At 42.1% G+C, this 26,823-nt stretch overlaps 1 protein-coding gene across 2 annotated transcripts; it reads left to right on the forward strand.

The window, feature by feature from the left end:
• Positions 1 to 732: 732 nt before the first annotated feature.
• CD3G (CD3g molecule) lies at positions 733 to 25,005 on the forward strand. 2 transcript variants are annotated; one of them, XM_033918812.1, is made up of 6 exons: positions 733 to 887; positions 6,209 to 6,223; positions 13,200 to 13,409; positions 18,647 to 18,778; positions 19,595 to 19,638; positions 23,560 to 25,005. In XM_033918812.1, exons 1-6 carry the CDS (start codon positions 827 to 829, stop codon positions 23,620 to 23,622), a joined length of 525 nt encoding a protein of 174 aa, XP_033774703.1. In that variant the 5' UTR covers positions 733 to 826; the 3' UTR covers positions 23,623 to 25,005. The 2 variants fall into 2 exon arrangements, with proteins under 2 accessions (XP_033774703.1, XP_033774704.1); XM_033918813.1 differs by having other exon boundaries at positions 13,203 to 13,409.
• Positions 25,006 to 26,823: the final 1,818 nt, after the last annotated feature.

The raw sequence follows: 26,823 nt of genomic DNA on the forward strand, positions 1-26,823 counted from the left end.
GGCCCGGGAGCCTTAGGCCCCTCCTGTGGGCGGGGCCTCAGGCACATGGGACAGTAGCGCCACTCCCTCACCCTCTTCACCATCCCCGCTCCTTCCCGACCCCCCGCCACGTGTGTGCCCCCTTCCCTTCCCCCATATATCTCTTTAATTTTCCCAGCACAAGCAGCATCACGAGCTGGCTGCCCACGCCGTGTTAGCTCTTCCTCTGACATCACTTCCTAGGCACGGGGCCCAGAAGTGACATCAGAGAGAGCCGACACCGACGCGGTCAGCAAGTGTCTGATACTGCTTGAGCCGGGAAAATTAAAGAGGTATGGGAAGGGAAGGGGGTGCATGGAAGGGGGTGCATGGCAGGGGAGTCAGGAAGGAGTGGGGAAGGGGGTGGAGAGGAGGACGGATGCTGGTGCCTCCAACAAGAGCGGACCGCTCCCCCTTACTATGCCACTGAATGTAACTCACCATAAGCTACTACTGAAAAGGTGTGAGCTAAATTCAAAAATTTATCTTTGAACTAATAAGAGTACCCCAGCTCTTTCGCCTTGGTTACTTCTTTGTGTTCCCTTATTTATTTCACCTGTCATATGCGTCTAGAAGCCAAGTACTTTCCTGCAATCTGCTTTGACGTGTTGCACAGGCAAAAGCTTGGGGTGGAAGACAAGCAAATGTTAGTGTTTCCCCCTCCCCCCTTTCCTCCCCCACTTCCTGCTCTGGGCAGGCAGAGTGCAACAGGTTTCCATCAGTCTGAGATGCTCCTCACTTTGCAAAGGGGCTCGCTTATGAATAAATACTAAGAAGAAAAGGGAAAACTTGGGGCTCATATTGTGCGATGAGGATGGAGATGTCTAAACACGTTATAGGTGTCACCATACTAGCCTTTCTTTTTAAAGGTAAGAAAAACTTGTTATGGTTTTTAAAGATAATTGTGTCAAATCCACACACAGGGCCTCTTCTGTTAAACTGCGCTAGCAATTTCTAGCCCGGGGAGCCGCGCTGAATGGCCCGCACTGCTCCCGACGCTCATAGATTTCCTATCAACGTCGGGAGCAGTGCGGGCCATTCAGTGCAGCTCTCTGCGCCTAAAATCTGATAGCACAGTTTAATAGAAGAGGGGGGGGGGACAATGTTTATCTGAGATTTAGGCCCTCTTTTACTAAACCGTGGTAGAAGGTTCTACTGCAGCCCAGAGTGATAAATGCTTTGACGCTCATAGGAATTCTATGAATGTCAGAGTATTTAGTGCTCTGGGCCGCAGTGAAAGGAGGGGAGGGATCCCTCCTGCCCGTATTGTAGTGGGGGGGGGGGGGGGGTAGGGGGGTCACCGGGGCCAGGAGGGCTTGGGCTCCTTCCTGGCCTGCTCGTACTCGGCGGGGGGGGGGAGGGGGGTAAGATCGCCGGGGCAAGAGGGCTTGAGCTCCTTCTTGCCCCGATATCGTCGGGGGGTCGCGGTTGGATGGGGCAAGAGGGCTTCAGCTCCCTCTTGCCCCGATGTTGTCGGGGGGGGGGGGGGGGGGTTGCGGTTCAACATGGCAGGAGGGCTTGGGCATCCTCCTGCCTGGATTGTTGTGTGTGTGTGGGGGGTTTTTCTGTAACCGGTGTTGTTTTTGACAGACACCGGTTACAGAATCCAGCTTTTAGGCGAAGGACTGGCTCTTCCTTCGCCTAAAAGCCCTTCTGTTGGACGTTTGGGGCTTAGGCGTTTTTTTGGTTCATTATGGGCAAAAAGTGTAGACGTCATGGGGGTGTACTTGTAGACGTAGTGGTGATCTGGGCGTTTAGTAGAGGCAGGCCATAATCAAAACAAGGACATTTGTTTTCATTATGGACACTTTCCCTGCTTCTGCTTTGAACGTTTAAGGACTAAGACCAAAAGGGGACTTAGATGTTTTTTTTTTGATTATGCCCTTCCACGCCTCTAACACACTCTCTTAAGATTTAGATGAACTGAGGATGAACAGCCTAGAAATCTATCTAAAAGTTTCGAAAATAGTGAATTGTAATTTTACTTTTAAGAGACTTTAGCATGACTTGGAACATGACTTGATTTTAGCATGACTTGGAACTCTAGAGACAGTACATACTGTATATAGAATAATAGGAGGTATGGTGTATAGAGACACATGAATTTTATTGTAAACCGGCTAGATACTAGTTGATGGTCGGTATATTAAAAATTAATATACTTGAAACTTGAATCAAAAACTACAATAGACAAATGGTGTTGCTTATTAGATTCAAAAAAGAAACAGAAATGTAAACCTAGAAAATGATGGCAGATAAAGACCATACAGCCTATCTGATGAAATCTGACCACAGGATCCAAGAGTGTAAGTCAAAGACAGCACACATATATTGCAGACCCTCACTGAACTTCCAGAAATCAGAGCAGAGGGATAGCCTAATGATGGGAAACCTGGGTTCCAATCCTGTTGATAGTCCTTGTGACCTTGAGCACCATCGCATCATCCTTTGTTACCTCAGGTGTAAACCTAGGGGTAGTGCCCTTATTGTACATTAATTGTTGCATAAGGACCCACTTGGATTGTAAACCCTTTAAGATTAGCAGAATGCTATACCTGAACATAACTGCTTTGAGGCAGAGAAAAGCTAAACCAATTTATATATAATACACACACACAGACACACACAACTGATAATCTAAAAAAATGGAATAACAACCTAATGAAGCTCAACCAGTTTGCTTCCAATGAGTGTATCCAGATTCACAAATAGAGACCTATTGTATTCTAAAGACTTCTCTGTAAGTACTGGGTGGCTGAACGTGGTGCCTCTAACACCAGTAAAATTTAGTGCACATTTAAAAAAAAAATGTAATACAGTGTCATATAGCCAGCTTTATCTCGTAAGATCATTATCTAAAAAGAAACAGCACAATTCAACCAATATATAAATAAATAAGCATAAATATAAAAAATACATAACAAATAACATGCTTTCTCCAAAGGCCTTAGGATGGAGATAAATTTACAAATATTTAAAAAGAAGTTACAAATGTAGCTTTTTCAGAATGGCTAGCAGGATGATGGGTAGCTCTGACAGCTGTGATATCATGAACAGGATTCATACTACAGTATATTCATCCTTTAGATATGGTTAATTCATGTGCAGATGGATTGATGTGTTGATTGTAGTTTTTATTGTATGATGTACGTTTATGTAAACCGCATTGAACAAGTACAATAGTTGTGTTCTGGTATAAGAAGTATAGAAAATTTTTTTAAAAAAAGATAAAACCAAAATATGTTTTTTTTACTCACGTTTATTACATTGGCCTTACTGAAAGAAATTCACTGGGGACACTTCAAGGAAAAGTTACAGCATCCCTAAGAGGTTTATTTATTTATTTAATTTTTTTTTTTTTATACTATATATATACCACTTATAGCCTAAGTCAGGGGCAAACAATTCCAGTCCTCAAGAGCCGGAGCCAGGTCAGGTTTTCAGGATATCCACAATAAATATGCATGAGATAGATTTGCGTCTCAAGGAGGCAGTGCATGCAGATCCATCTCATACATATTCATTGTGGATATCCTGAAAACCTGACCTGGCTCTGGCTCTCGAGGATTGCCTACCCCTGGCCTAAGTGGTTTACATTCAGGTACTCAAGCATTTTCCCCTATCTATCCTGGTGGGCTCATGCTCTATCTAATGTACCTGGGGCAATGGGGGATTAAGTGACTTGCCCAGGGACACAAGGAGCAGCGTAGGTTAAATAAAAGAAGGCTGCTCTGATCAAAAACTCCAGGCCATCGGGGCTTTCCATAAAACAGCATTAGGACTCTGAAGCCTGTCATTGTTAGACTGATTATTTTTATTATTTTCCTTATTTAGGCCCTCGTCCTAAATGCTAAGATGCCCACAGGATATAATGGATGCCTTAGCATTTAGCGTGCACTAAATTGGTTAGTGCACCTTAATACAAGGACCCCTCTATGAGCATCGGAACATTGTTGGAGTATTTAGTGCTCTGGGCCATGGTAGAAACCTCTACTGTGGCTTAGTAAAAATGGGGTGGGGGGGGTTCATAAAGTTTATATATTTCTAGGCATTTTTCACGAGAGTGTCACAGAACCCTCATGTTGATACCGATTGTTCGTGTCTTTTTTTCAACTAACATACAATACTTTTAAAATTACGTGCAAAAGTTCCAAGACATCTGAAAAATAGGACAATCACGTCAACTAAGATGGATGTAACAAGATAGGGCCCATTCCTGCATCCAAGTCTACACAAATGCTCGCTTCTCTGATGTCATTAAGGACTCCTATTATCAAGCCGCACTAGGGTGTTTTGTTTTTTTTAAAATCACCGGTCGCTATGATTTTTTAATCACCGGTCGCTATGGTAAAACCTCTGACACTCATATGAATTCTATGAGTGTCGGAGCTTTTACCGCAGCGACCGGCGATTAAAAAAATCCTAACGCGACTTGATAAAAGGGGGCCAAAGTAAGTGATGAGATCTGACCACAGGATCCATGAGATCAAGTCAAAATCCAGGGTTCAAATTCTGCTGATGATCCTTGTGAATCCTTGAGCAAGTTATTTCACTGTCTGTTATCTCATATGTAAATTTAGAGTTTTGACTATAGTTATACAGTATGAGCATAAATTGAAAAAGTTCGCAACATATACATATATTCACCACATGCACCATCATCCATACACAAACAGGCATACACACACACACACCATCTGTACACACACAGCCTTTTTTCTGTCAAAACATAGCTTTACCATACCACACAAATATTTTGGAAATTTGCACTCAGGGTATGAATGAACATACAAAAACCCTAGTAAAAGCATGGATGAGTTGCAAAGTGATGGGAGGTTATGAAATGGGGTGAACACTCCATTAAGTCTTCCACTGCCTCATATAACCTGTCCACCATAACGTGGAAATTTTATAAACTTTTTTGCTATGCTATGCTAAAGGTAATTTATATTCAGAGCAAATTACATTAAGAGAAGACAAGCATAGTTGCTAGATCATTACAGGTTAGGGATTGTTAAAGATTATTGAGCAAACCAGTTTTCTAATAGATACGTTTTTATACTTTTACAAAAAGATGGTGTATGAAGGAGAAGTTCTTCTAACTGGTTACACGTTCCAGGTTTTTGCTCCTAGATATTCAAAAGATACTTGGTGTTTTTGGATTTTGTTATACTGATTGTTGGAAATGATAGAGTAAGTTTCTGGCCTGATCTTTTGTTGTCTTGGTGTCTTCATCTTTTGCTAATAGCTTCAGGGCATTGGCCAAATAACGATTTAAAGACATAACAGGAGATCTCGAATTTGATTCTTCTTTGGATGATGGGTAGCCAGTGAAGTTCCTTCAACAGTGGGGTTACCCTGTCAAATTTCTTGGCCATAAAGATCAGTCTTGCAGCGGTGTTCTACAGGAGTTGCAGGTTTTTTAATCCATTGAGACGAGCTTTCAGAAAATTATCCTGGGAGTTACCCACATATAATCCAGATACAAGAAACTGTTGTGTCTGCTTTTATGTTACACGTGAGTAGACGTGTATGGAAGAGGAATTTGGGCAAAGCACAGGTGGAGTCACAAAGTCCTGAATATTTTAGAAAATATTGCATGAATTAGTGATACCCTCAATTTAATTTTCCTTGTTGGAAAGAGCGTGTGTATGAGATGGTCCCTACATATGCTATGCTCTGAAGAAAAACTTAATTTTTAAGCTTAAGCGCTCTTTATTGAAATTATAAATGCTGTAAGTAAAATTGGAAAGAAAGTAAATTCAAAGAAAAAGGACCTATGAGCAGCTTGGTGCATACTTGTTATTCATTTCAATATACTGAAATCATGATCTGATGGTCCAGTCTCTATATTAAAAACTAATGAAATGATATATAATTATTTAAATATAATAAGCACTTAAAAATATGTGACCCACTGAGTGGAAAGGTACCAAAAGTAGAGTATGTGACTTATTTCAGCCTCATGTATGGAGTAATTACATCTTTAAAAGATGAAAAACGCTTATTAGTATAAAAAAAAGTACTTAACCCTAGAAATCACATAGGCTGTAGAAAAAATATTGTGAAAAATGAGTTCCATTTTTTTAAAATTCACCATTTCAAATCTGGACTCTGTTTCTGTTTTTGTGCTTTTTCTTCTAAGTGGGATTCTGGTGTTTACCGTAATAATGTCTCTTTTCCTCCTCAGGTGCTGTTTCTCAAGGTAAGGAGTCTGCACAGTCCCTGTGATTTGGGGCTGGCCTCTCTGATAATGTCTGTACCTAAGATTGGCCCTGCAGTAGATAACACATGTGGAGAAGCATTCATTTGAGATAATGGTTACTTCAGATGGGCAGACTAGATAGGCCATTTGGCCTTTATCTGCCATCATTTTTCTATATATCAACATCTAATGCTCTTAAATGCCCCAGATAAACCTCACTCCTTTACAAAGCCGCACTAGCATTTTTAGTATAGGCTGCTGCAGTAACAGCTCCGATGTTCATGGAATCCCATCCCCTATGAGAATCGGAGCTTTTACTGCAGCTTTGTAAAGGAGGGGAAAATACTTTTCAGTGTTTATGAAATGTTATGATTCAAGTTAAAAGGCTATATAGGATTTCATGGAGGCAATGATTTAAAATATTTGGGGGTTAAAAAGAGTATGTCATTATTAAGAAAAACTGAAGGAGATTTGTTAAAGTTGGACATTTCCACATGTGCAATGATTATAATCACAAGAAATGGTAGTAACATATTTAAACGCCAGCTGGTGCATATTCTCTGTTTATGAACACAAACCCTTTTTTTCCTAATTAAATCTTTATTGATTTTTAATTTAAAATTCAAGCGTAATACTTGTACAGAAAGCAATAATAGTAACATATAGTAACACAAACCCTTTTTATGAGGTTACAATTTTTCATCGTGGATTTTTAAAATTATATGAACACATGATAGTATGTTCTGTTAGTATATGAACTCCATACTGAGAAATTTTATGACGGGACACCTGGCCTTAAAGGCACAAAGCAGACAACCACCTTACAAAATACAAAATGTGTTTTTTTAGGGGTAATACCATAAAATATGGTTTGAAATTCCCAGCTGCTACTTTGTTAAAGGTAATATACAGCAATTTAAAAAGCCTTTGAAAGCATCTTTATTTGCAGAAGCTTTTTAAAATATGTAGATGAGGAGTACTGTTTAACAGGAAGCAGTACTCATAGATGCAGGATGAGTAATTCTTATATGTTTTAATATTATTGTTTGCTATATGTTGCTATGGATTTTATTTTGTATTTTATTTATGTATAGTTGGAACCTGCTTAGATTTTAGATTATACATTTTTGAATAAATAAAATTTCCTGCCCAGTCCCTTTTGGATATCGGGCACTATGGGGCTGATTCTATAAAAGGTGATAAATCGGTAGGCACCTAGGGATACGGCACCTACTGCATGTCATTCAAAGTTAGATTGCGTTTATAGAATCATGCCTAGTGGCGCTTAAATAAAATTAGACACTGATAGGTGTCTGCAGCTTAGGCACATGTATATTAGGCCAGGGTCTAACTCAGACATGGGCAACTCCAGTCCTCAAGGGCCGGAATCCAATCAGGTTTTCAGGATTTCCCTAAGGAATATGCACGAGATCTATTTGCATGCACTGCTTTCAATGCATATTCTCTGGGGAAATCCTGAAAACCCGATTGGGTTCCGGCCCTCGAGGACTGGAGTTGCCCATGTCTGGTCTAACTCATTCTACACCCAAACTCCGCCCCGAACCATGCCCACTTTTTGGGTAGGCACCTCGGTTTAGGTGCCTATCTGAAAATTAATTTTTTAAATTGCATTTTAACCGGATTTTAATGGCGCTTTCAATTAGCAGCATCAACTAACACATTTTTAAAAATTAAGTTAGGCACCTAACTCAGTAGGAATCCTGATCTAGGCACCTATTGGTGCCATTTATAGAATCAGGTCCTATGAACCATTATAGGCTCCGCTCCTCGTGGATGTCAATCAACTGCTAGATATCGCTTTTAGAATCATGCCTAGTGGCGCCTAAGTAGATTGCTAGGTGCTGGTACATTAGGCCAGGTTTTACCCATCATATCTTTCCTTCTGCTAGAAACACCCCAACCCTGAGATGTCCTTTCTGTCTGTCCAAATTAGATTGTAAGCTCTTCTGAGTAGGGACTGTCTATTGAATGTTAAATGTACAGCGTTATAGAAATGATAAATGTTTCTGTTTATTGAAAGCTTCTATACCGCTACTAATGACTGGTGATGAGCTTCTGTAGAGATGTTACCATACCAGAGTTACAAAGAGCTTCTGCAAGGTGTTACAATACATGGGCTCTAAACTGAAATACATGGAGCTCTTTGGTGGTATTACAATGCAGAGTTATTAATACCGGCATGATTAGGCCATAATCAATCATCCCACTTATGTTACTGACACATTGATCATCCTACTTATATGCACACGTTTATACTGGGAAACCACATAAATAAAGCCAGACAGACCTACAACACATTCCGAAAATCAATTAAAACCGTTCTATTTGGCAAATTCCTTGCTTAATCAGATATTTTTTTTTTTTCTTCCCCTTATAACCCCATTGTATTATGTAAAATCTTTCTTCTCTCATGTATTCTTTCCCCATGCTTCTCCAATTCATGATGTAACTGCCTTCTTCTTGCATTTTGTAATTCGCTAATTGTCCAGCATTCTTTCTATGTGAACCGCCTAGAAGTCAGTTTGACTATGGCGGTATAGAAAAATAAAGTTATTATTATTATTATTATTATTAAATCACATATAATACACATATACACATATGTACTATACACATATGTATAATACACATATAATACACAAATACACATATAATACTAGGTTTACCATTGCAGCTAAATAAACTATGGGCTCCTTTTATCATGGTGCGCTACGGAGGGTTAGCGCGTCGGACATTTCATCATGCGCTAACCCCTGCGGCAGCCTAAATTCCTAACGCCTCGTCAATGGAGGCGTTAGGTACTAGCGCGGCAGGCGGTTTAACGCGCAGTATTCCGCGCGTTAAACCGCTACCGCGCCTTTGTAAAAGGACCCCTATATTTACACACCTCCTGAGGAGATTGGCCATTTCAACTAAATATAATCTATTTACACGCATCCCTGAATGTTCTAGTTTCCTCTCTCTGTCAACTTCATAATTTCAGTTGAAGAAGTCTGAGAAAAGGATAGTCTTTATCCCTTTCTTGAATTTTCCAGTGTCCTTTTCTAACTTTAATTCCTAACTCGGACACCTAACAATGCCTAAGTCAACCACCCCTATTCTCCACCCCTAACTATACCTACTTTTCAGGTAGGCATCGTTAGGCATCAGAAGGCACCTTGACTTAGGTGTCGCTAGGCATCATAAGGGTTCCACGCAGAATTTTTTTTTGGGGGGGTAAATATTTTATTATTTTATTAAATTACAACAGTGTAATACATTTGATTAAAAATAGCAAGTTCTTAAATACACCATTTCATATAAATAGTATATAGAAATATAACTATACTCCCCTTCTAACAATAAGTGATAATACTAAACAACTTTATTACTCTAATAAAAATATTTCATATCCATTTTTCCAGTATCTTTCCCTCCCCTACCCCTCTTCCGCCCCGGATGTGTAATGAAAAAACTTAGAAGGTAAAATATTATCATTTACTGTGAATCAACAAATAAAGTCAATGGACTCCATATTTTTTTAAATAAAGCACTAAATCCTAAACATTCCGCATTCATTCTTTCATATTGATATGTAGTACATACAGTTGTCCACCAAAATGTATATTTTAATCTATCATGGCGTTTCCAATTCTTTGTGATCAATTGAACCGCAATTCCAGTCAAAATCAAGAGAAGACGGCTTTTAAATTTATCAAGGAGAGGTTTAACTTGTAACATAGTGCCACAAATTATTACTTCGTATGTTAATGGAATATCTGATTCTAAAACTATATTGATTTGTCCCCAAATTGACTTCCAGAACTTAAATATCAGCGGACAAAAAAATAACAGATGATCTAAAGTCCCGATATCAGCATGACAGTGCCAGCATCTATTAGATTTGGAACTATCTAATTTTTGCAAACGAACTGGAGTCCAGAAAATCCTATGTAATAAAAATAACCATGTTTGCCTCATAGATGCTGACGCTGTACATTTCAACCTCCAAGTCCAAATTAGGTGTCGCTAGGCATCATAAGGGTTCCACGCAGAACTCTTAATTGGTAATTAAAATTTTTTTGGGGGGGATTGGCTGAAAACTTGTGCAGTCAATTACCATGCCATTAAAGCCAATTTAAAAAAAGTTGTGTGCGGATTCCGAATTTAGGCATCGCTAGGCGTCTTTGATTAAGGTACCTAGCAGCACCTAATGTAGGCATCCTATACAGAATTAGGCCCTATTTGTCTACATGGCAACATTCAGCTGCTAAAGGCCATATTCTATAAATGGTGCTCTAAGTTAGGCAGCGATAGACACCCTGCCTCTGCTTAACTTAATTGTTTTAATTGGCTATAATCAGCAAGGTAATTGACCATGTTATTTAAACCAATTAAAAACTCATTAAAAGAAAGTAGGTGCCGGAACGCATCTACCATGTAGGAGCCATTATCATATCTACACCGGGATGTCTAACAGCGCCTTACACCTAAGTTGGCCTGGTTAGGGGTGGAGTGGGACCTTTGGTGCAGTTCATTAACGAACTTAGATGCCTGCAGTGTAGGCTAGTAAAACCCTGGCCTACATTGCAGACTCCTAAGTTTTCTGGTAGGCCCTGTTAGTCAAGATTCTGTAAATGGCGCCTAACAGTGGTTGACACGCGGTTTTGTCAGTGGCTGCTGATTTAGCCTCCGTTTACAGAATCTGGCCCTAAATGTCTACATTAAGGGCCAGATTCTATAAACAGTGTCTACCGATGAAGGCGCCTATCTTAATTGGTTAACAAGTCTAATCAGTGCTGTTAATCAGTTTTAATTGGACATAATTGAAAGGTAGGTGCCTATCAATATACTGAGATTCCATAATAGCGTGCCTACAAATAAAAACACAAAGAACACTGTACACAGAGAAAATGTTAATTATCATTTATATTTGGGATTTTTTCAAAGAGGTCAAGGCAGATGACTTTAAAATATGCAATTTTACCTCAGTAACAACTATAGAAAAATAGACAAATATAGTGCAAAATATAGACAGCAGATATAAATTCTCAAAACTGACATATTTTGATTACTAAATTGAAAATAAAATTCTACCTTTGTTGTCTGGTGATTTCATGAGTCTCTTGTTGCACTTCCTTCTGACTGTGCATCCAATATTTCTTCCCTTCTTTCTGCCTCCCGCATGCTTCCTCTCCTCCAGATCTCATTCCATTCCCCAACCAACATCTCTCTCTGTCCCTCCATGAATCCAACTTTTTTTTCCTCTCTCTCCCCCCTCCCCACTGAAGCCACCGCTGCCAATTTCTCCTTGCCTCCCAGCCCCAAAGCCTGGCACGGCAAATGCAACACAGCCCATAGGAACTGCATTGCATTTACCGTGTGGGACTCACTACCACGCCTTTGCAAAAGGGGCCCTAAGTGAAATGTTTCAACATACACATTCTTTGTGTGGCTCAATATTGACTTGAAAAGGTCTACTTTATGTAAGGCACTGGCATTTTTAAAAATGTTCAAGAGGCCACTGCAAATTATTTGAATAATTTTTGTGGTAGTGAATTTAGGGGTCCTTTACTAATGTGTGATTTTTTTTTTGCACTTAACCACATCTTAACAGCAAAACTTAAGGTGCAGAAGATGCAAATTCAGCATGGCAATGTTGTGCCCATCTCCTCTGCAGTTCCTGCACAGAAATGTTCATTTGTGTGCATTAACTCTGGTCGCAATTAGCACGATGTACTTAGCGCTTCTTATGGAGACATGAACCTGCACTGACAGTACACACTGTATACTCCATTTGCATACTTTCTCTGCCCATGCTCTGCCTAGTTTCCACCTCTAAAACAAAATGTACTTAAAGCCTGAATTACTGCACTCTATTTAGTCGTTTAGTAAAAGACCCCTCTAAATTTGAACATCGAGACCAAGGAGAACTCAAGCACATTTTACCCACCCCCCAATCAAAGGCATGCAAAGCAAAAAAAATATATGATGGTCTACTAGCCACTAGAGCAGCAAAAATAGACCATCATCTCTCAAATCTGCTGACCACGACGCCCAACTACAAAACATTCAGGAAAGAACTGAAAATTATACTATTCAAGAAATTTGTCAAATGATCTAACCAAACCGTATCGACCATTCCCAAATCCCGACCCATACTATAGCTATCAACCTTGTAATCTCCCTGGGAATGCCCAGGCTAGAACTGAAAGGTATTGGCGGGATAGAAGACATCAATGTAATGTAATGTTTCTTTGTGAAAGCAGTTTTTCATTCTGCTTTCTAGCAGCTCATATAAGGTTTAACAGGAGAGTTATATGTACAGGGTCTGTTTTATGAGGGCCTCCTTTAGTTTATCCTCTGACTTGTGTTCAGTTCTGAAAACCCAAGGGCTGTCACTGCTAGAGCTTCCAGCTCTTTCAGTTAGAAGAGGGACAGTATGACTACAAGGAGGATGCTCAGAGCTGCAGGGAGTTTGATATTTCTGCAGATTAAAGTTCTGGTGAAAATGCATGAAATGGACCTCTTAAGTAAAATATAGACAAGGCTTTGGCAGCAGAAATCTATCTTCTCCTTCAAATACTCTAAAGCAGGGATTCTCAACCAGTCCCTGAGACACACTCAGCCAGTCTGGTTTCATGATACCCCCAATTAATATTCATGAGCTAGATTTGCATATAGTAAAAGCAGCGCAGGCATATCTAACTTATACATATTAATTGGGGATATCATGAAACCCAGACTGGTAGGTGTTTCCTGAGGACTGGGATAAGAAACCCTGCTCTAAAGAGATAGCTGTCGTTAAAATCAAGCCAAAACTGCTCTGGGTAGAGGCAGGCCTAAGGTCTGGTGGTGCCAGAGCCAGTACATCTGCCCTCGGCAAGGATTTTATAGGGTGCTTGCCAGCTGTTTCATTAATTTGATGCCAGACTGTGATTGCATTGGTGTTAATCAGAAATTCTCTGCATGTCAGTAGAACTGGAAGTGAAACTCTCAGAAAATGGTGGCAAGGTGACCTTAACATGTGGAACAACAAATGATGTGGAGTGGTTTAAGGATGGGATTGAAATGTCTTCTAACAAGTCAGAGCTTAAGCTGGGTTCAGAGCAAAATGACCCAAGAGGATTTTACAAATGTAATCACCCGACCAATGGGAAAGACCATCTGCAGGTGTACTATCGCAGTGAGTGGTCGCTCAGTCTTCTGTCAGTCACTTTTCTCAATATACAGCTGTCAAATATATGACCATTTATTTCCATGTTTCTCTCTCTTATCAGTTGTTGGAGAATGGAGATAGGGTTGCCAGATTTTCCATTTGGAAAACCCGGACCCCCTAGCCCCGCCCATCCCATCCCCACCCTAACCACGCCCCCAAGCCCCACTTTGTCCGGGTTTTAAAAAGCTGTGTTGAGCAGGGAGGAAGTCCGCGCACGCGCGGCCATCCTGCGAGGACGTCAAGTGTGCGTGCACGTGACGTTATCGCAGGACGGCCGTGCTTGCGCGGACTTCCTCTCTGCCCGGCACAGCTTTTTAAAACCCAGACAAAGTGCCGGGTTGTGAAAAGCCATCCGGACCCCCGGACAGGTCCTTAAAAGGAGGGCATGTCCAGGGAAATCCGGACATCTATTAACCCTAAATGGAGACGTAACATTAATGAGATATAATAGAGAATGATACGGTGACAAAATTCACCATCGTTCCCGTCCCCGCAGATAACCGCGGGAAACCATCTTCATGTCATTCTTTAAAGAGAGAGGGAAAAATCAGAATATGAATGGCCACAACCACTGACCCTCAAGCTTTGCTTTGAAGAATGCTGGTGTAGAAGGACTGAGGTTGAAACAGACACTACAGAATGACAGTCTCTGGTATCCAGAGCAGATATTGTGATGTCATAATGCCTCATTCCACCAGTGCCTAAGAGCCAATCACATCAGTGATATCACAATGGCTTCATTATCCTTGGCTCACATAAGAATCAGAGTATGAATGGCCACAACCACTGACCCGCAAGCTTTGCTTTGAAGAATGCTGATGTAGAAGGACTGAGGCTGAAGTAGACACTAGAAAATGACATGGGATTATTTCTCGCAGTTATCCGCGGGGACGGGAACGGTGACGAATTTTATCACCGTGTCATTCTCTAAGATATAATATTAATATCATGGCTTGGCTGCTAACAGTATACAGCAAAACCTTGGATTGCAAGTAACTTGGTATGCAAGGGTTTTGCAAGAGCATCAAAACATTTTATTAAATTTTAACTTGATATACAAGCAAGGTCTTGCAATACGAGTACATACAGTTTACACGCGTCACACCATCACAACTGAGCCAATGGTTCTCTCTTTGACGCTGCGGGAGTGTAGTGACTGTTCTAAACGAGCGAGGTCTTGCAATACGAGTACATATAGTATTTTGTATTAAAGTTTTTGGGTTGTGGAGTTTCCATTATTTCTTATGGAGAAATTCACTTTGACATACGAGTGTTTAGGATTACAAGCTAGTTTTCGGAACATCTTCATTCTCCAACACAATCATTATTCAGTGTCTGACCTGCTCTGTTGCCTGTCTACAACAGCCCTTGTTGTCTTTTCTGTAGTGTGTGGACACCTGGAATGCTCTCCCAGAGGAAGTAATTGCAGAATCCACCGTTCTAGGATTTAAGGGTAAACTAGATGCACATCTCCTTAAGAGTGGCATAGGGTGATACGGGTAAGGGTAAATTAGATGCACATCTCCCTTGAGAAGCATACGGTGATATGGGGGCTAAAACTAGGCCAGGGTACACCTGGCAGGGTCTCCGCGTGTGCGGATCACCGGACTCGATGGACCCAGGGTCTGATCCGGAGATGGCAATTCTTATGTTCTTATGGGTATTAGGATTCTACATACTTTGGGGTCCTTTGATCAAGCCGCGCTAGCGGGGTTAGCCCGTCGGACATTTCATCAAGCGCTAACCCCCGTGGCCGGCTAACAAAGTAACGCCCGCTCAATGCAGGCGCTAGGGGCTAGCGCGGTTTAACGCGCGTTAAACCCCTACCGCAGCTTGATAAAAGGATCCCTTTGTTTTCTCTTCTTCTATTTTTAAACACTTTTCAGGGCAGTTTTCATGCTGCCTGTGTAGTTGTGTAGTCGGTGGGTATTTTCTCTCTGTACCTTTGCACCAGTTTTTGAAGTGAAAATATGTGTGCACTGTCGCGTTGAAAATTGCCTAAGGTAAAAAAGAATACCCACGGATATATGCGCTTTCTTTTCCTGTGACCAAAACAATCCATTCACTTTCGAAAACACAAATATGTATTCGTGATGTTTTAGGGCTCCTTATACAAAGGTGCGTTAGGGCTTTAACGCGTGGAATAGCACGTGCTGAATTGCCCTGCGCGCTAGACCTTAATGCCAGCATTGAGCTGGCATTAGTTCTAGAAGCGTAGTGCGGGTTTAGCGTGCAATAATTTTGTGCGTGCGCTAATTTCTTTAGCGCGCCTTAGTAAAAGGAGCCCTTAATTTCTCCACTAAAGGGTCCTTTCACCAAGCCATGCAAAACGTGTCCTGTGCTGTCCCCACTGTGGACCTTTCCCACACACTGAGGCTATTTTAACATGGCAGTAAAATGGCCCCGTTTTCCATTTTGCCTATTAATGGCCACACGCTAATTTCCGCATTAGCACGTGAGCTCTAACCACCACTGATTTGTCAGCACAGAGCAATGTAGCTGTGCTAACTGAATAGCGCAGGACACACCCACTCTCTGCCACCAGAGTGAAATAAGTCTTTTTTTTTTTTTCTAGTGCATGGGTAGCACGCACCAATCCCAAAACTACTGTAGGATGTCTGAGCATGCCAAGCAAAATAGGGAAACAAATCTCCACAACTTCAGACACGAAAGATGTTCATAGGTCCAGGTGTGCAACTTTATTTCAAAACTCAATCTAATAGTGTGATGGCTCGGCACGCACGTGTTTCGGACAATCCGGTCGGCCTCAGGAGCCTTGTTAATGATGTTAACTATTACGTCATGCAGCACACAATAAACATCAAAGCTTCAGAAAACAACACTTTTAAAACTACTCTTGCTACTGCACAGAGTAGCCTATTCCGTGACTACACTAGGCGACATATATTATAATAAAACGCTAAGCGCGCATGCGCACTCTTAACGCCGTGTTGCCTGATCTGTAGTTCCGTGGCCGGCAGAGTGCGCATGCGCGATTACCACGCATCTCTCTGTCTCGCAGTGGGCTTGCTGGCTCCGGCCAGACAAAGTTCATTTTTTTGTTCAAAGCCCCCGCCGCGGCTCCTCCATCGAACCTCACCAGAGTCGGAGAAGACTTCCAACTGGTGGGAATCGAGAGAGGAGATGCAGCGTCAGCTTTGAACTAAAAAATGAACTTTGTCTGGCCGGGACAGAGAGATGGCATCTGAATATTAACAGAGCGTGGGCGTAGGGGGCCTGGCTCCCCGGCTACTGCATCCGGAACACGACGTCGAAAGTGGAAGATGGCGGTGGGTTGGCTCACCTCACGGCAGATGCGCAGGAACCGGCTCTAACAGGCTCACCCTCCCTCTTCCCCGCGCTCTGCTCCTCTTCCGCGGACGGCATGTGCTACGGAGACGATGCCTGCTTCGTGGCCCGGCATCAGACGGCAGATGTGCTCGGTGAGTTTGTCTTCTAGGGACAGGGAGAGCACGGAAGCGGTGCTGCTGGACTGTGGGAGCAGGGAAGAGGGACAGGGAAGCACGGAAGAGGTGCTGCTGCACAGGGAAGTGGAGTGGGGGAGGGAAATGCTGCTGCACAGGGAAATGGAGGGGGAGGGTATGCTGCTACTGTACAGGGAAGTGGGGTGGGGAGGGAAATGCTGTTGGTGAGAAAAGAGGGCTGGGGCTGAAAGGGAAAAGATAGGAGAAGGGGGCTGGGGGGGGGGAAATGGGTTTGGAGCTGGAGCTGGGGCTGGGGCTGAAAACGGGACATGCGAGGGACGGAGGCTTTACTAGCACCCATTAATGTAACGGGCTTAAACACTAGTATATTATAATTAAACACTTCTGAGAAATGCTCTCCCTGATAAAGTCCTCGTCAGTACCATCCACAGACGTCAAACGTAGGCCACTTTGATGCCTGGAGTGGTTTTAAAAGTGTTGTTTTCTGAAGCTTTGATGTTTATTGTGTGCTGCTTGACGTAGTAATAAACGTTATTAACAAGGCTCCTGAGGCAGGCCGGATTGGCCGAAACACGTGCGTGCCGAGCCATCGCACTATTAGATTGAGTTTTGAAATAGAGTTGCACACCTGGACCTTTGAACATCTCTGTTGTCCGTCTTTTCATGTCTGAGCATGCCTCGTGATATTGGAAGGGAGCTCAGACATGTTTACATGAATTTATTCAGGTACTCAAGCATTTTTCCCTGCGGTTTGCATGAGTTGGTGCTTACTGCAGCTTAGTAAAAGGACCCCTAAATGTTATTAAACTAGACATAAACGTTTTAGCACAAGTTTCAAGTTTTAATTTATTTGATGTATCGCTTATTACAAACTAAGCGATTAACAAAATATAATAAACATTGTTAAATTATATATTATTGAACAGGGAAGGCACTTTATAAACTGCCCATTTCTGCCAATAAACTAGAGAAATGGCAGTTGTCCCTCCATGTATTATTTTGATAGTACGAGGTCTGTTCAAAAAGTTCCTGGACAGTTTTGATTGCATGCCAATGGGAAGTTCTTTTGAGACATGCTAGGTGACGTTGAGTAGCTTGAAACCTCATGAGTAACTTCCTTTTCCCCATTTGTTGACATCTGTTTTCATTGATGAGCTACAGCAGGTTTTTGTGAAAGTGTGTTTTCGTGATTGGCTATTTTTTCATCGTGTGAGACCTCCATGAGCAGCACTATAGCGTCAAGTTCTGTTTTAAATTGGGAAAGCGCTACAGAAACTTATGAAATGTTGGAAGTGGCTTATGGGGAACAGGTCATGAGTTGTGGAAGGTGTTTTGAATGCGTCAAAATGTGTGAATTTTGCACAAAAACGTTATGACAGTTCTTCCCCAGCCACCTTATTCTCCTGACTTGGCCCTGCAGGCTTCTTGTTTCCTAAACCTGAAATCCACACAGATAGGAAAGCAATTCAATACAATTGACGACATAAAGCAAAATTTGACGCAGCAACTTTTGACGATTCCTGAAGATGCGTTTAAGGACTCTTTCCAGAAGTGGAAACGATGTTGGGAAAAGTGTATACTTAGGGAAGGGGAGTACTTTGAAGGGGACCCAATGGAATAAGTTGTAAGATTGTTTAATACATTTTTATAAAATCAGTCCTGGAACTTTTTGAACAGAGCTTGTATGTACAAATTGTCACATTAATGAACTTTTCTGATGCACTTCCTATCTCTACTTTTTCTCCTCTCTCTGGTCAGTGTGCCAGTCTTGCATAGAATTCAATGCAGGCACAATCGCTGGGCTCCTCATTGCGGACATAATTGCTACAGTGCTCATTGCATTTGCTGTGTACTGTGTTACCAGGTCAGAAAGAGGCCGATCCTCCCGAGGTGAGCAAAAATGACTGAGTTATACTATCCATATCTGTGCCGTGGGGTGTGTTTCTGCCATAATTGGGTATAGGAGCCAGCCAACTGTAGGTGCCACTGTGCCCTGAGTGCCGGAGAACCAGAAACCAGTCTTCTTTTTAGTTTCTGTTAACCCTTTCAGGACCATAAGGATCGTAGGCCAATTTTTGTGGTTTTGACGACATTTTTATGGTAAAAAGGGCTTGCAGATGCCAAAAAATTGATTTTTTTTTGTGAAATATCATTATTTTTATTTAAAAAAATCACACTTCTGGCTTATGGACAGTGTGGCAAGTGAATCTTCTCGTCAATCTAGCAACGACGCTAATGAATGAATGTCGGAACCAGTTTGTTTACATAAAGGCAGTATCATATGGAATCCGTACATATCAAATTTAGAACTGTAGACCAGTGGTTCCCAACCCTGTCCTGGAGGAACACCAGGCCAATTGGGTTTTCAGGCTAGCCCTAATGAATATGCATGAAGCAAATTTGCATGCCTATCACTTCCATCATATGCAAATCTCTCTCATGCATATTCATTAGGGCTAGCCTGAAAACCCGATTGGCCTGGTGTTCCTCCAGGACAGGGTTGGGAATCACTGCTGTAGACTATCCCAATCAAAATTTATAGGATTTTAAAGTTATGGGACAAATATGTCCCTTGGTCCTGAAAGGGTTAAGAGTGTCTGCACATATACAGAGCTATCTCAGTCAGATGGTACTGGATTTCATAGCATTGTTGGCAGCTGGGTGCCACACATGGCCATTTAAAGTCTGAACTGTTTTGTTTTGCAGCATCTGACAAACAGACTCTGATCCGGAATGAGCAGCTATACCAGGTGAGTTACAGACAGACATCTGGAAACCTTTCCTAGGCAAGCACAATCTTTTCAGCAGCAATTGAACAGGAAGATATCCTTATAGGATCCGGACAATTTCAATTCTGAATAACCATCCAAAATCTGTAACATTTTTAATGAGCAGTGAATGACAACATTACCTGGAAACATGTTGGCAAATAAAGGCGAAATGACCCATCCAGTCTGCCTGTGCACAGTAACCATTATCTCTTCCTCTCTTTAAGAGTTCCCACATGCCCATCCCACACTTTCTTTAATTCAGACAGTCTCTGTCTCCACCACCTCTTCCGGGAGACTGTAAAAAGGTATTGCTTTAGATTACTATGAGCCTGTCATCTCTTAACTCCATCATATGCCCTCTCATTTCAGAACTTCCTTTCAAATGAAAGAGACTTGACACATGCGCAATTACGCCACATAGGTATTTAAATGTCTCTATCATTTCTCCCTTCTCTCGCCTTGCCTCCAAAGTACACAGATTGAGATCTTTAAGTCTGTCCCCATATGCCTTATGATGAAGATCACACACCATTTTAGTAGCCTTCCTCTGGACTGACTCCATCCTTTTTATATCTTTTTGAAGGTGCGGCCTCCAGAATTGTACACAATATTCTAAATGAGGTCTCACCAAAGTCTTATACAGGGGCATCAATACCTCCTTTTTCCTACTGGCCATTTGGCTCCCTATGCACCCTAGCATCCTTCTAGCTTTCACCGTCACCTTTAGATCATCACATACAATCACACCCAAGTCCTGTTCTTCTGTCGTGCATATAAGTTCTTCACCCCCTAAATTGCCGTTCTTTCGGGTTTTTGCAGCCCAAATGCATGGCTAGAAAAATTATCTGAGATTTTCTAAGGGTTCCTTTTACTAAGTGCTTGCTGCAGCTTATAAGAGCTTACTGTGGGATGCACTGAGGTGTCCTATGGTAAATTCTGAATATGCACGCTAAATAATTTTTTTATAATTCTTCTTAGAGAAGTATCTAGGGGAGCAGAGAGGGGGCATGACAGCACAAATTACTTAGCTCAGATTATCACTGAATCCTTACTGCCTACAAAATAGGGCTCACGTACCAATTTTTGGTAATGGTAAATCAGCATTGTTCAATGGCGGTAAAAATGGCATTTGTGCTCAGAAAAGACCCGCGTAAGGGTACACTAAAGCCATGTTTTACCGCCGCTTGGTAAAAAGACCTCCAAGTGTTTTAGTGGTGAGTGAAGGGGATACATTTTAGTAGCATGGAGAAATTTTCCCTAAACTGCATTCCTTGTAGACTGTGTAGACATAAACAGAGTAGCGTGGTAATGACGGCAGATAAAGACCCAAATGGTCCATCTAATCTGCCCAGCTATACACACTTTATAAATTCATGGTTTAAATTCAATTGTCTTTTTTCTTAGATATTTCTAAGATAATAAACATGTTGTAGACAGAGCCTTTTATCCAACTAACTTAATACATTTGTAATTATGTTCAAGAGTTAGTCGAAAAGATGTACCAGATCTGTTGAACAAAAATAATTGGCCTGGATAAAAAAAAAAAAAAAAGACAACATTTTGGCTGGTTTCTAGTGATACAAATGAACCCTCCAGCTGTGTAAGACTGGAGTCATGTGGACAGAAGTTGCCAGTCACAACTCGTCCCTGCCACCTCCTTTGATTTCAGAAAGTGAATTCATGCTGCCTATTCCAGAATCAGATTCTATAGTATGAAGTGTTATATGGTTTAAGCAGGGTTTTCTTGTGAGAAAGAGTACTAGGCCTCCCTGCCTCAGTGTCAGAGTTTTGCACTCTTAGACTCTGTTGATATCAGAATGGGACGATTCATTGTGACTCATCGCGGGACGTTTCAGCATGGCTGCGACGAAATGGCCACGATGAATTGTCCCATTACGGGGAGGTTGGGTTTCAGGCAGCAAGCTGTGCTGGGTTTCGGGCGGAAAGCAGTGCAACGAGAAAGCTCCAGTAGCAGGTTCTCCCTCCAGGGCCCAGGCTCCTCGCCAGATGCCCCATCCCCCTCCCCTGTACCTGGGCTTCCTGCCAGCAAGGATGCAATGCAGCAGCTCCAACTGTAGCATCTGCCCCCCCCCCCCAGGGCCTGGGCTCCCCACAGCCACTGCCGCCTGCTTCATGGCCTCACTCTGCGGCCTGCTACTCTGGGACTGACACGAGGGGATGTGTGGAGCTTTGCCCCCCACCCCAAACACTGAATTGGACTCATCGCGGCCAGTTCATTGTGCTGAAACAGCCATGATGAACTGGCTGCAATGAAATGACTGCATTCAATCATCCTAGACCCGTTGATATCCCCCTAGTGTATATATTGGAGGTAGCAAAACAACAAAAAGATTGTGGAACAGAAGATCGGATGTGCCAGTTTGTAGTTTAATAAACATCTAAATAACTTAAAAACAATAATCATAAAAAAAATCCACAAAGGATGTATACAGTCATAAGTGATCCACAGGATAGAAGCCAAATAATGTCGATATTAGCATCCTTTGATTTCCGCACTGTAGTGCAGGAAATGGTCTTATTGAGGCTTGACTATTGCATTGCCCTATATCATGACTAAAACAGGGTATAGGGTATTGCAAACAGTGCAAAATGCAGCAGCCAGATTGATTACAGGAGCATCAAAATATGCCCATATTATACCTTGGCTTCAGAAATTGGCTGCCATTAGCTTTTAGAGTACAGTATAAGACTGCAATGATTTATCATCAATTTTTGTATGGTACAATTCCAGAGTATTTTAAGAGCAAGATGATCTATCAGCCTAAAAGATTGTTGTGGTCTGAAAATTCTGTTTTGTTAAAGGCCAATGTTAATCTGAAATATGTCGACACTTGTGCAATGACCTTCTGTTGTGCGGGGGTGACATTATGGAATTCGCTGGTAGGACAGTTGAGAAAATGTGCTGATAGGGGAACTTTTAGAGAGCTCCTCAAAACGCAATTGTTTGTTATTTATAGGGTCTGACTTGTCCTGTTTGAGGAATCAGTGCGCATTTAAATTCTTGATGATTTGTCCCTCTTTTTTAGCTATTATGTATATGGATATATTGTAAACCGCCTAGGAATTAGACAGTATAGAAAGTTTTTTTAAAAATAAATATAGAATAAATGTGACCCCCCCAACTTATGAGTCCAGCATCCTTCCATCTCCCCTTCCCTTCACCCCCCCCCACCCTCCCTAACCTTCCTCTACCCCCCACCCCCACCAAATATGGGTCCAGCATCCATCTCCCCTTACCTGCCCTTCACCCTGCAGGTCCAGCATCCATGTCCCTTTCTTCCCCCACACACTTGTGGTCCACCTCTTCCCCCACCAGGTCTGCCCTCCCCCCCTGCATGGATCTGGCCTCCGATGGACCCCCCTCACCCTGTAGAGCCAGCATCTCTTATCTGCAGCTCTTCCAAAGCAGCAGCGGCAGCCAGTCAGAACAGGCAGTGCTATAAACAGGCTGCTTGACACCAGCCCTGTGGCAGAGGAAAGGCCCTGCCAGGGCCGGAGAGAAGGAGGGGGGTTGTTAGGTCAGGAGCACAGGAGATGATTTTGCCAGTGAATTTTTTTTGTGCCAGTTGGTTTAAGGTTACCATATGGCTCCATAAAAAGGAGGACGGATTGAGACATCTGGGTTTTACTTCTATTGCTTTCAATGGAAGTAAAACCCGGATGTCTAAATCTGTCCTCCTTTTTATGGAGCCATATTTTAACCCCGTTGGTCAAGTGTTGGTTAACTGGAATTCTACTGTGTAAAATAAGCCAAGAAATTGTGCCTATAAACAGCAGATGTAAATGTATGTGAGTACTATCCATATGGGACAGTATGCACATAATCTTCACATATGCAACCTGCAATAAAATTATTCTCCCTACATCTCTTTCCTGCAGCCTCTGAGAGATCGAGAGAAAAGCGAGTACAGTCACCTTTCCACAGCCAGACCCCGCAAGTGAAGAGAGCAGCAAGAGCCATCTCCCTAAGAAAAGAAAAAAACATTCTTCCTCTCTCTTTAGCATTCTGCTGTGCTGACGAAAACACTTCATTACACGCATTACAGCTGGCATTTCCATATTTTGCATTCTTGTAAATGGTCATAGATTCAGTACTGAGCAGATATGAGGCCACTGCTACTGTAAGTAAACCTTAAGGAGTGCAAAAACATAAAACAAACTGCAGACTCCTATGTACCAGATGCAGGCAATGTTTATTATACCAAATATTTTATGCAGTTGAAAATACCACCTTATAACAAACCAAGGGACCTGACATGGTCCGTGTTTCGGAAAACACTCCTTCCTCAGAGATCCATGGTTGCTAAGGTATAAAGTAAACCGCAATAAAAGGTATAACACAGCCGTCTGTATGGTATCCTTCTCCACTTAGTGTACCAGCCTGCATGTGGTACATAGGAGTCTGCAGTTTGGTTTTTGTTTTTGCTTTGGCTGGTGATACTGCAGTTTTCGTTGGCTTCCCTTGTGTTAACCTTAAGGAGTGCAACATTTTGTGGTTCTACTGAGGAAAGGAAAGCTGGGTGCTATGGGGGTTTAAAAAAATTTTTTTGCTTAAGGGACAGACTTTCTGATATGCATTCTGTAAATAAAAGCAGGCTTTGGATCTGAAGTTTTTTATTTATTTATTGGGATACAGCAGGTACAGCTGAACTAAAACTTACAACTTTGTTAATTCAACATTAGTAAGATGATCAGATATGAGTATCAATACCGTCAATGAGGTGAGTTTGGAGATGGCATAAGTGAAGACATGAGGCTCTGTGGTGAGAAAAACACGCCTTTAAATGTGTGCAGCAGTCCAGCACCAGGACATGTTCCAGTGATTCATTGCCTCAAAATGCCTGTCACTGATGCAGCAACACAGAATATGTTATGTTATGTTAATCAGGTTTTCTATTCCGCCTTTACCTATCGTTCAAGGTCGGATTACATTACAAGAGGATGGGTCAGTTACCCAGGAAGTTACAATGGACAGTTTGACATGGACATTCAATAGAGTTGCTAGTACGGGTAGATCAGTGCAGTTACTAATACAGTTAGGTCATAGTTACAAATGCACGTACGTGCCAGTGTGATCTAGTGTCCTATAAAATGCATCAGTGATCCATTGATCTAGCAACCTAACACTATCTAAATATCTACCAGTCATCCTAAGTATGTGCCAGAGTCCAGGGATGCCATTAAACACTTCAAAAATCCAGCAAGCCTAAATATGAATCATCTAACACCCGCATACACCGAGGGATACTTATTCCCTAAGAACATAAGAATAGCCTTATTGGGTCAGATCAACGGTCCATCAAGCCCAGTAGCCCGTTCTCACAGTGGTCAATCCAGGTCACTAGCACCTGGCCAAAACCCAAGGAGTAGCAATATTTCATGCTACCGATCCAGGGCAAGCAGTGACTTCCCTCATGTCTTTCTCAATAGCAGCCTATGGACTTTTCCTCCAGAAAATTGTCCAAATCTTTCTTAAAACCAGCTACGTTATCCGCTCTTATCACATCCTCTGGGAATGTGTTCCAGAGCTTAACTATTCTCTGAGTGAAAATTTTTTTTCTCCTATTGGTTTTAAAAGTATTTCCCTGTAACTTCATCGAGTGTCCCCTAGTCTTTGTAATTTTTGACAGAGTGAAAAATTGATCCACTTGTACCCGTTCTACTCCACTCAGAATTTTGTAGACTTCAATCACATCTCCCCTTACTGACATTAGCATAGTCTGAGGAAGCCCTTCTTCCAGAGTGACTAAAGCATGGCCTGAAGAAGTCCCTCTCGCTGACCCTAATGAAGACAGAAAGAGCCCTTCTCCCTGATCTTAGCATAGATTGAGGGGGCTCTTTCCCTGAGTGACTCTAGCACAGACTGAAGAAGCCTGCAAGGCACAGGGCACAAGGGAGATAGGGAGCTCCAAAATTGTGTCCTGCCCAGTGTCTTCTCAGTTTCACTGCGATGCAGTGGGTAGGAGTTCTAAGGGGCATGTCATACAGGGTACATTTCCAGCTCAGGACAGTCATGGAGCACCTTTCCATGACCTTAATAGAGTCCTCCCTGATCCCTGATAGATAGAGGAAGGCCCTCTCCCTGACTCCAGGATAGACTGAGAAGGCTCCTCTCCCTCACCCTGTTACAGCTGTGCTCCTGGATCCTAGCATAGACCAAGAAATTCCTCTCCTTCACTGATTCTAAAATGAACTAGAAGAGCACGTCTTCATGAGAGATTCTAGCACAGGCTGAGGGAACCTCTATCCTCATTCCTAGTACAACCTGATTGTGTTCTTTGCTTTGGCAGAAGTGATTCTGTGAAGACTCTGATTATGCGTCTTCCCTATAGTAATGTGAAAATGTTTTCCCCTTTCCTCATTTCCCCTATTACTGCATATATTTTTTCACTCAGAGAATAGTTAAGCTCTGCCAGAGGTTATGGTAAAAACGTATAGCGTAGCTGGTTTTAAGAAAGGTTTGGACAAATTCCTGGAGGAAAAATCCATAGTCTGTTATTAAGACATGGAGGGAAGCCTCTGCTTGCCCTGGATCGGTAGCATGGAATGTTGCTAGTCTTTGGGTTTTGGCCAGGTACTAGTGACCTGGATTGGCCACTGTGAGAACGGGCTACTGGGCTTGATGGACCATTGATCTGACCCAGTAAGGCTATTCTTATGTTCTTATGTAATATTAAAAAAGGGAACCTGAGTAAACATAAAACACAGATTTTAAATGATTGTTTCATCATCCCATAAGCAGAACCAAAAAAACAAACAAATCACACAACAATTTATTTTGATATGGGAACCAACATACATCCCTCCCACCCAAAGCCCATATTTTAGTGCTTAACTCCCTTTGATTTAGGATGAGGAACGGAAAGCAACCTGGGATAGCTTTTTATCTCTTTTCAAGTGCTTCACTTTACAGAATATTTGGTCTACCATTGGAACCTCTGGCTAGCTTTCATACTTTGTTGTTGAAGAGATATAAGAGACCAGTCTCACCATGGATGAAGGGCAATTCAGTCACATGCTATCTTGATGTCAGTTGAGGTCCTGGACCCCTGATTTTGCTTTTTAATTTTGTTTTCACTTATAGAGATAATGGCTGCTCAACTTCTCCAGTAATAGGGTTATAAAGGGGAGGGGGGTGTAGCT

Source organism: Geotrypetes seraphini, chromosome 13, assembly GCF_902459505.1.
Source record: "Geotrypetes seraphini chromosome 13, aGeoSer1.1, whole genome shotgun sequence".
Taxonomy (NCBI): domain Eukaryota; kingdom Metazoa; phylum Chordata; class Amphibia; order Gymnophiona; family Dermophiidae; genus Geotrypetes; species Geotrypetes seraphini.

Coding starts and splice junctions, on each gene's coding strand:
- CD3G (XM_033918812.1), top strand. CDS start 827: ATGAGGATGGAGATGTCTAAACACGTTATAGGTGTCACCATACTAGCC. Junction 18,779..19,594: donor AAGAGGCCGATCCTCCCGAG/GTGAGCAAAAAT, acceptor TTTGTTTTGCAG/CATCTGACAAACAGACTCTG. Junction 19,639..23,559: donor GGAATGAGCAGCTATACCAG/GTGAGTTACAGA, acceptor TCTTTCCTGCAG/CCTCTGAGAGATCGAGAGAA.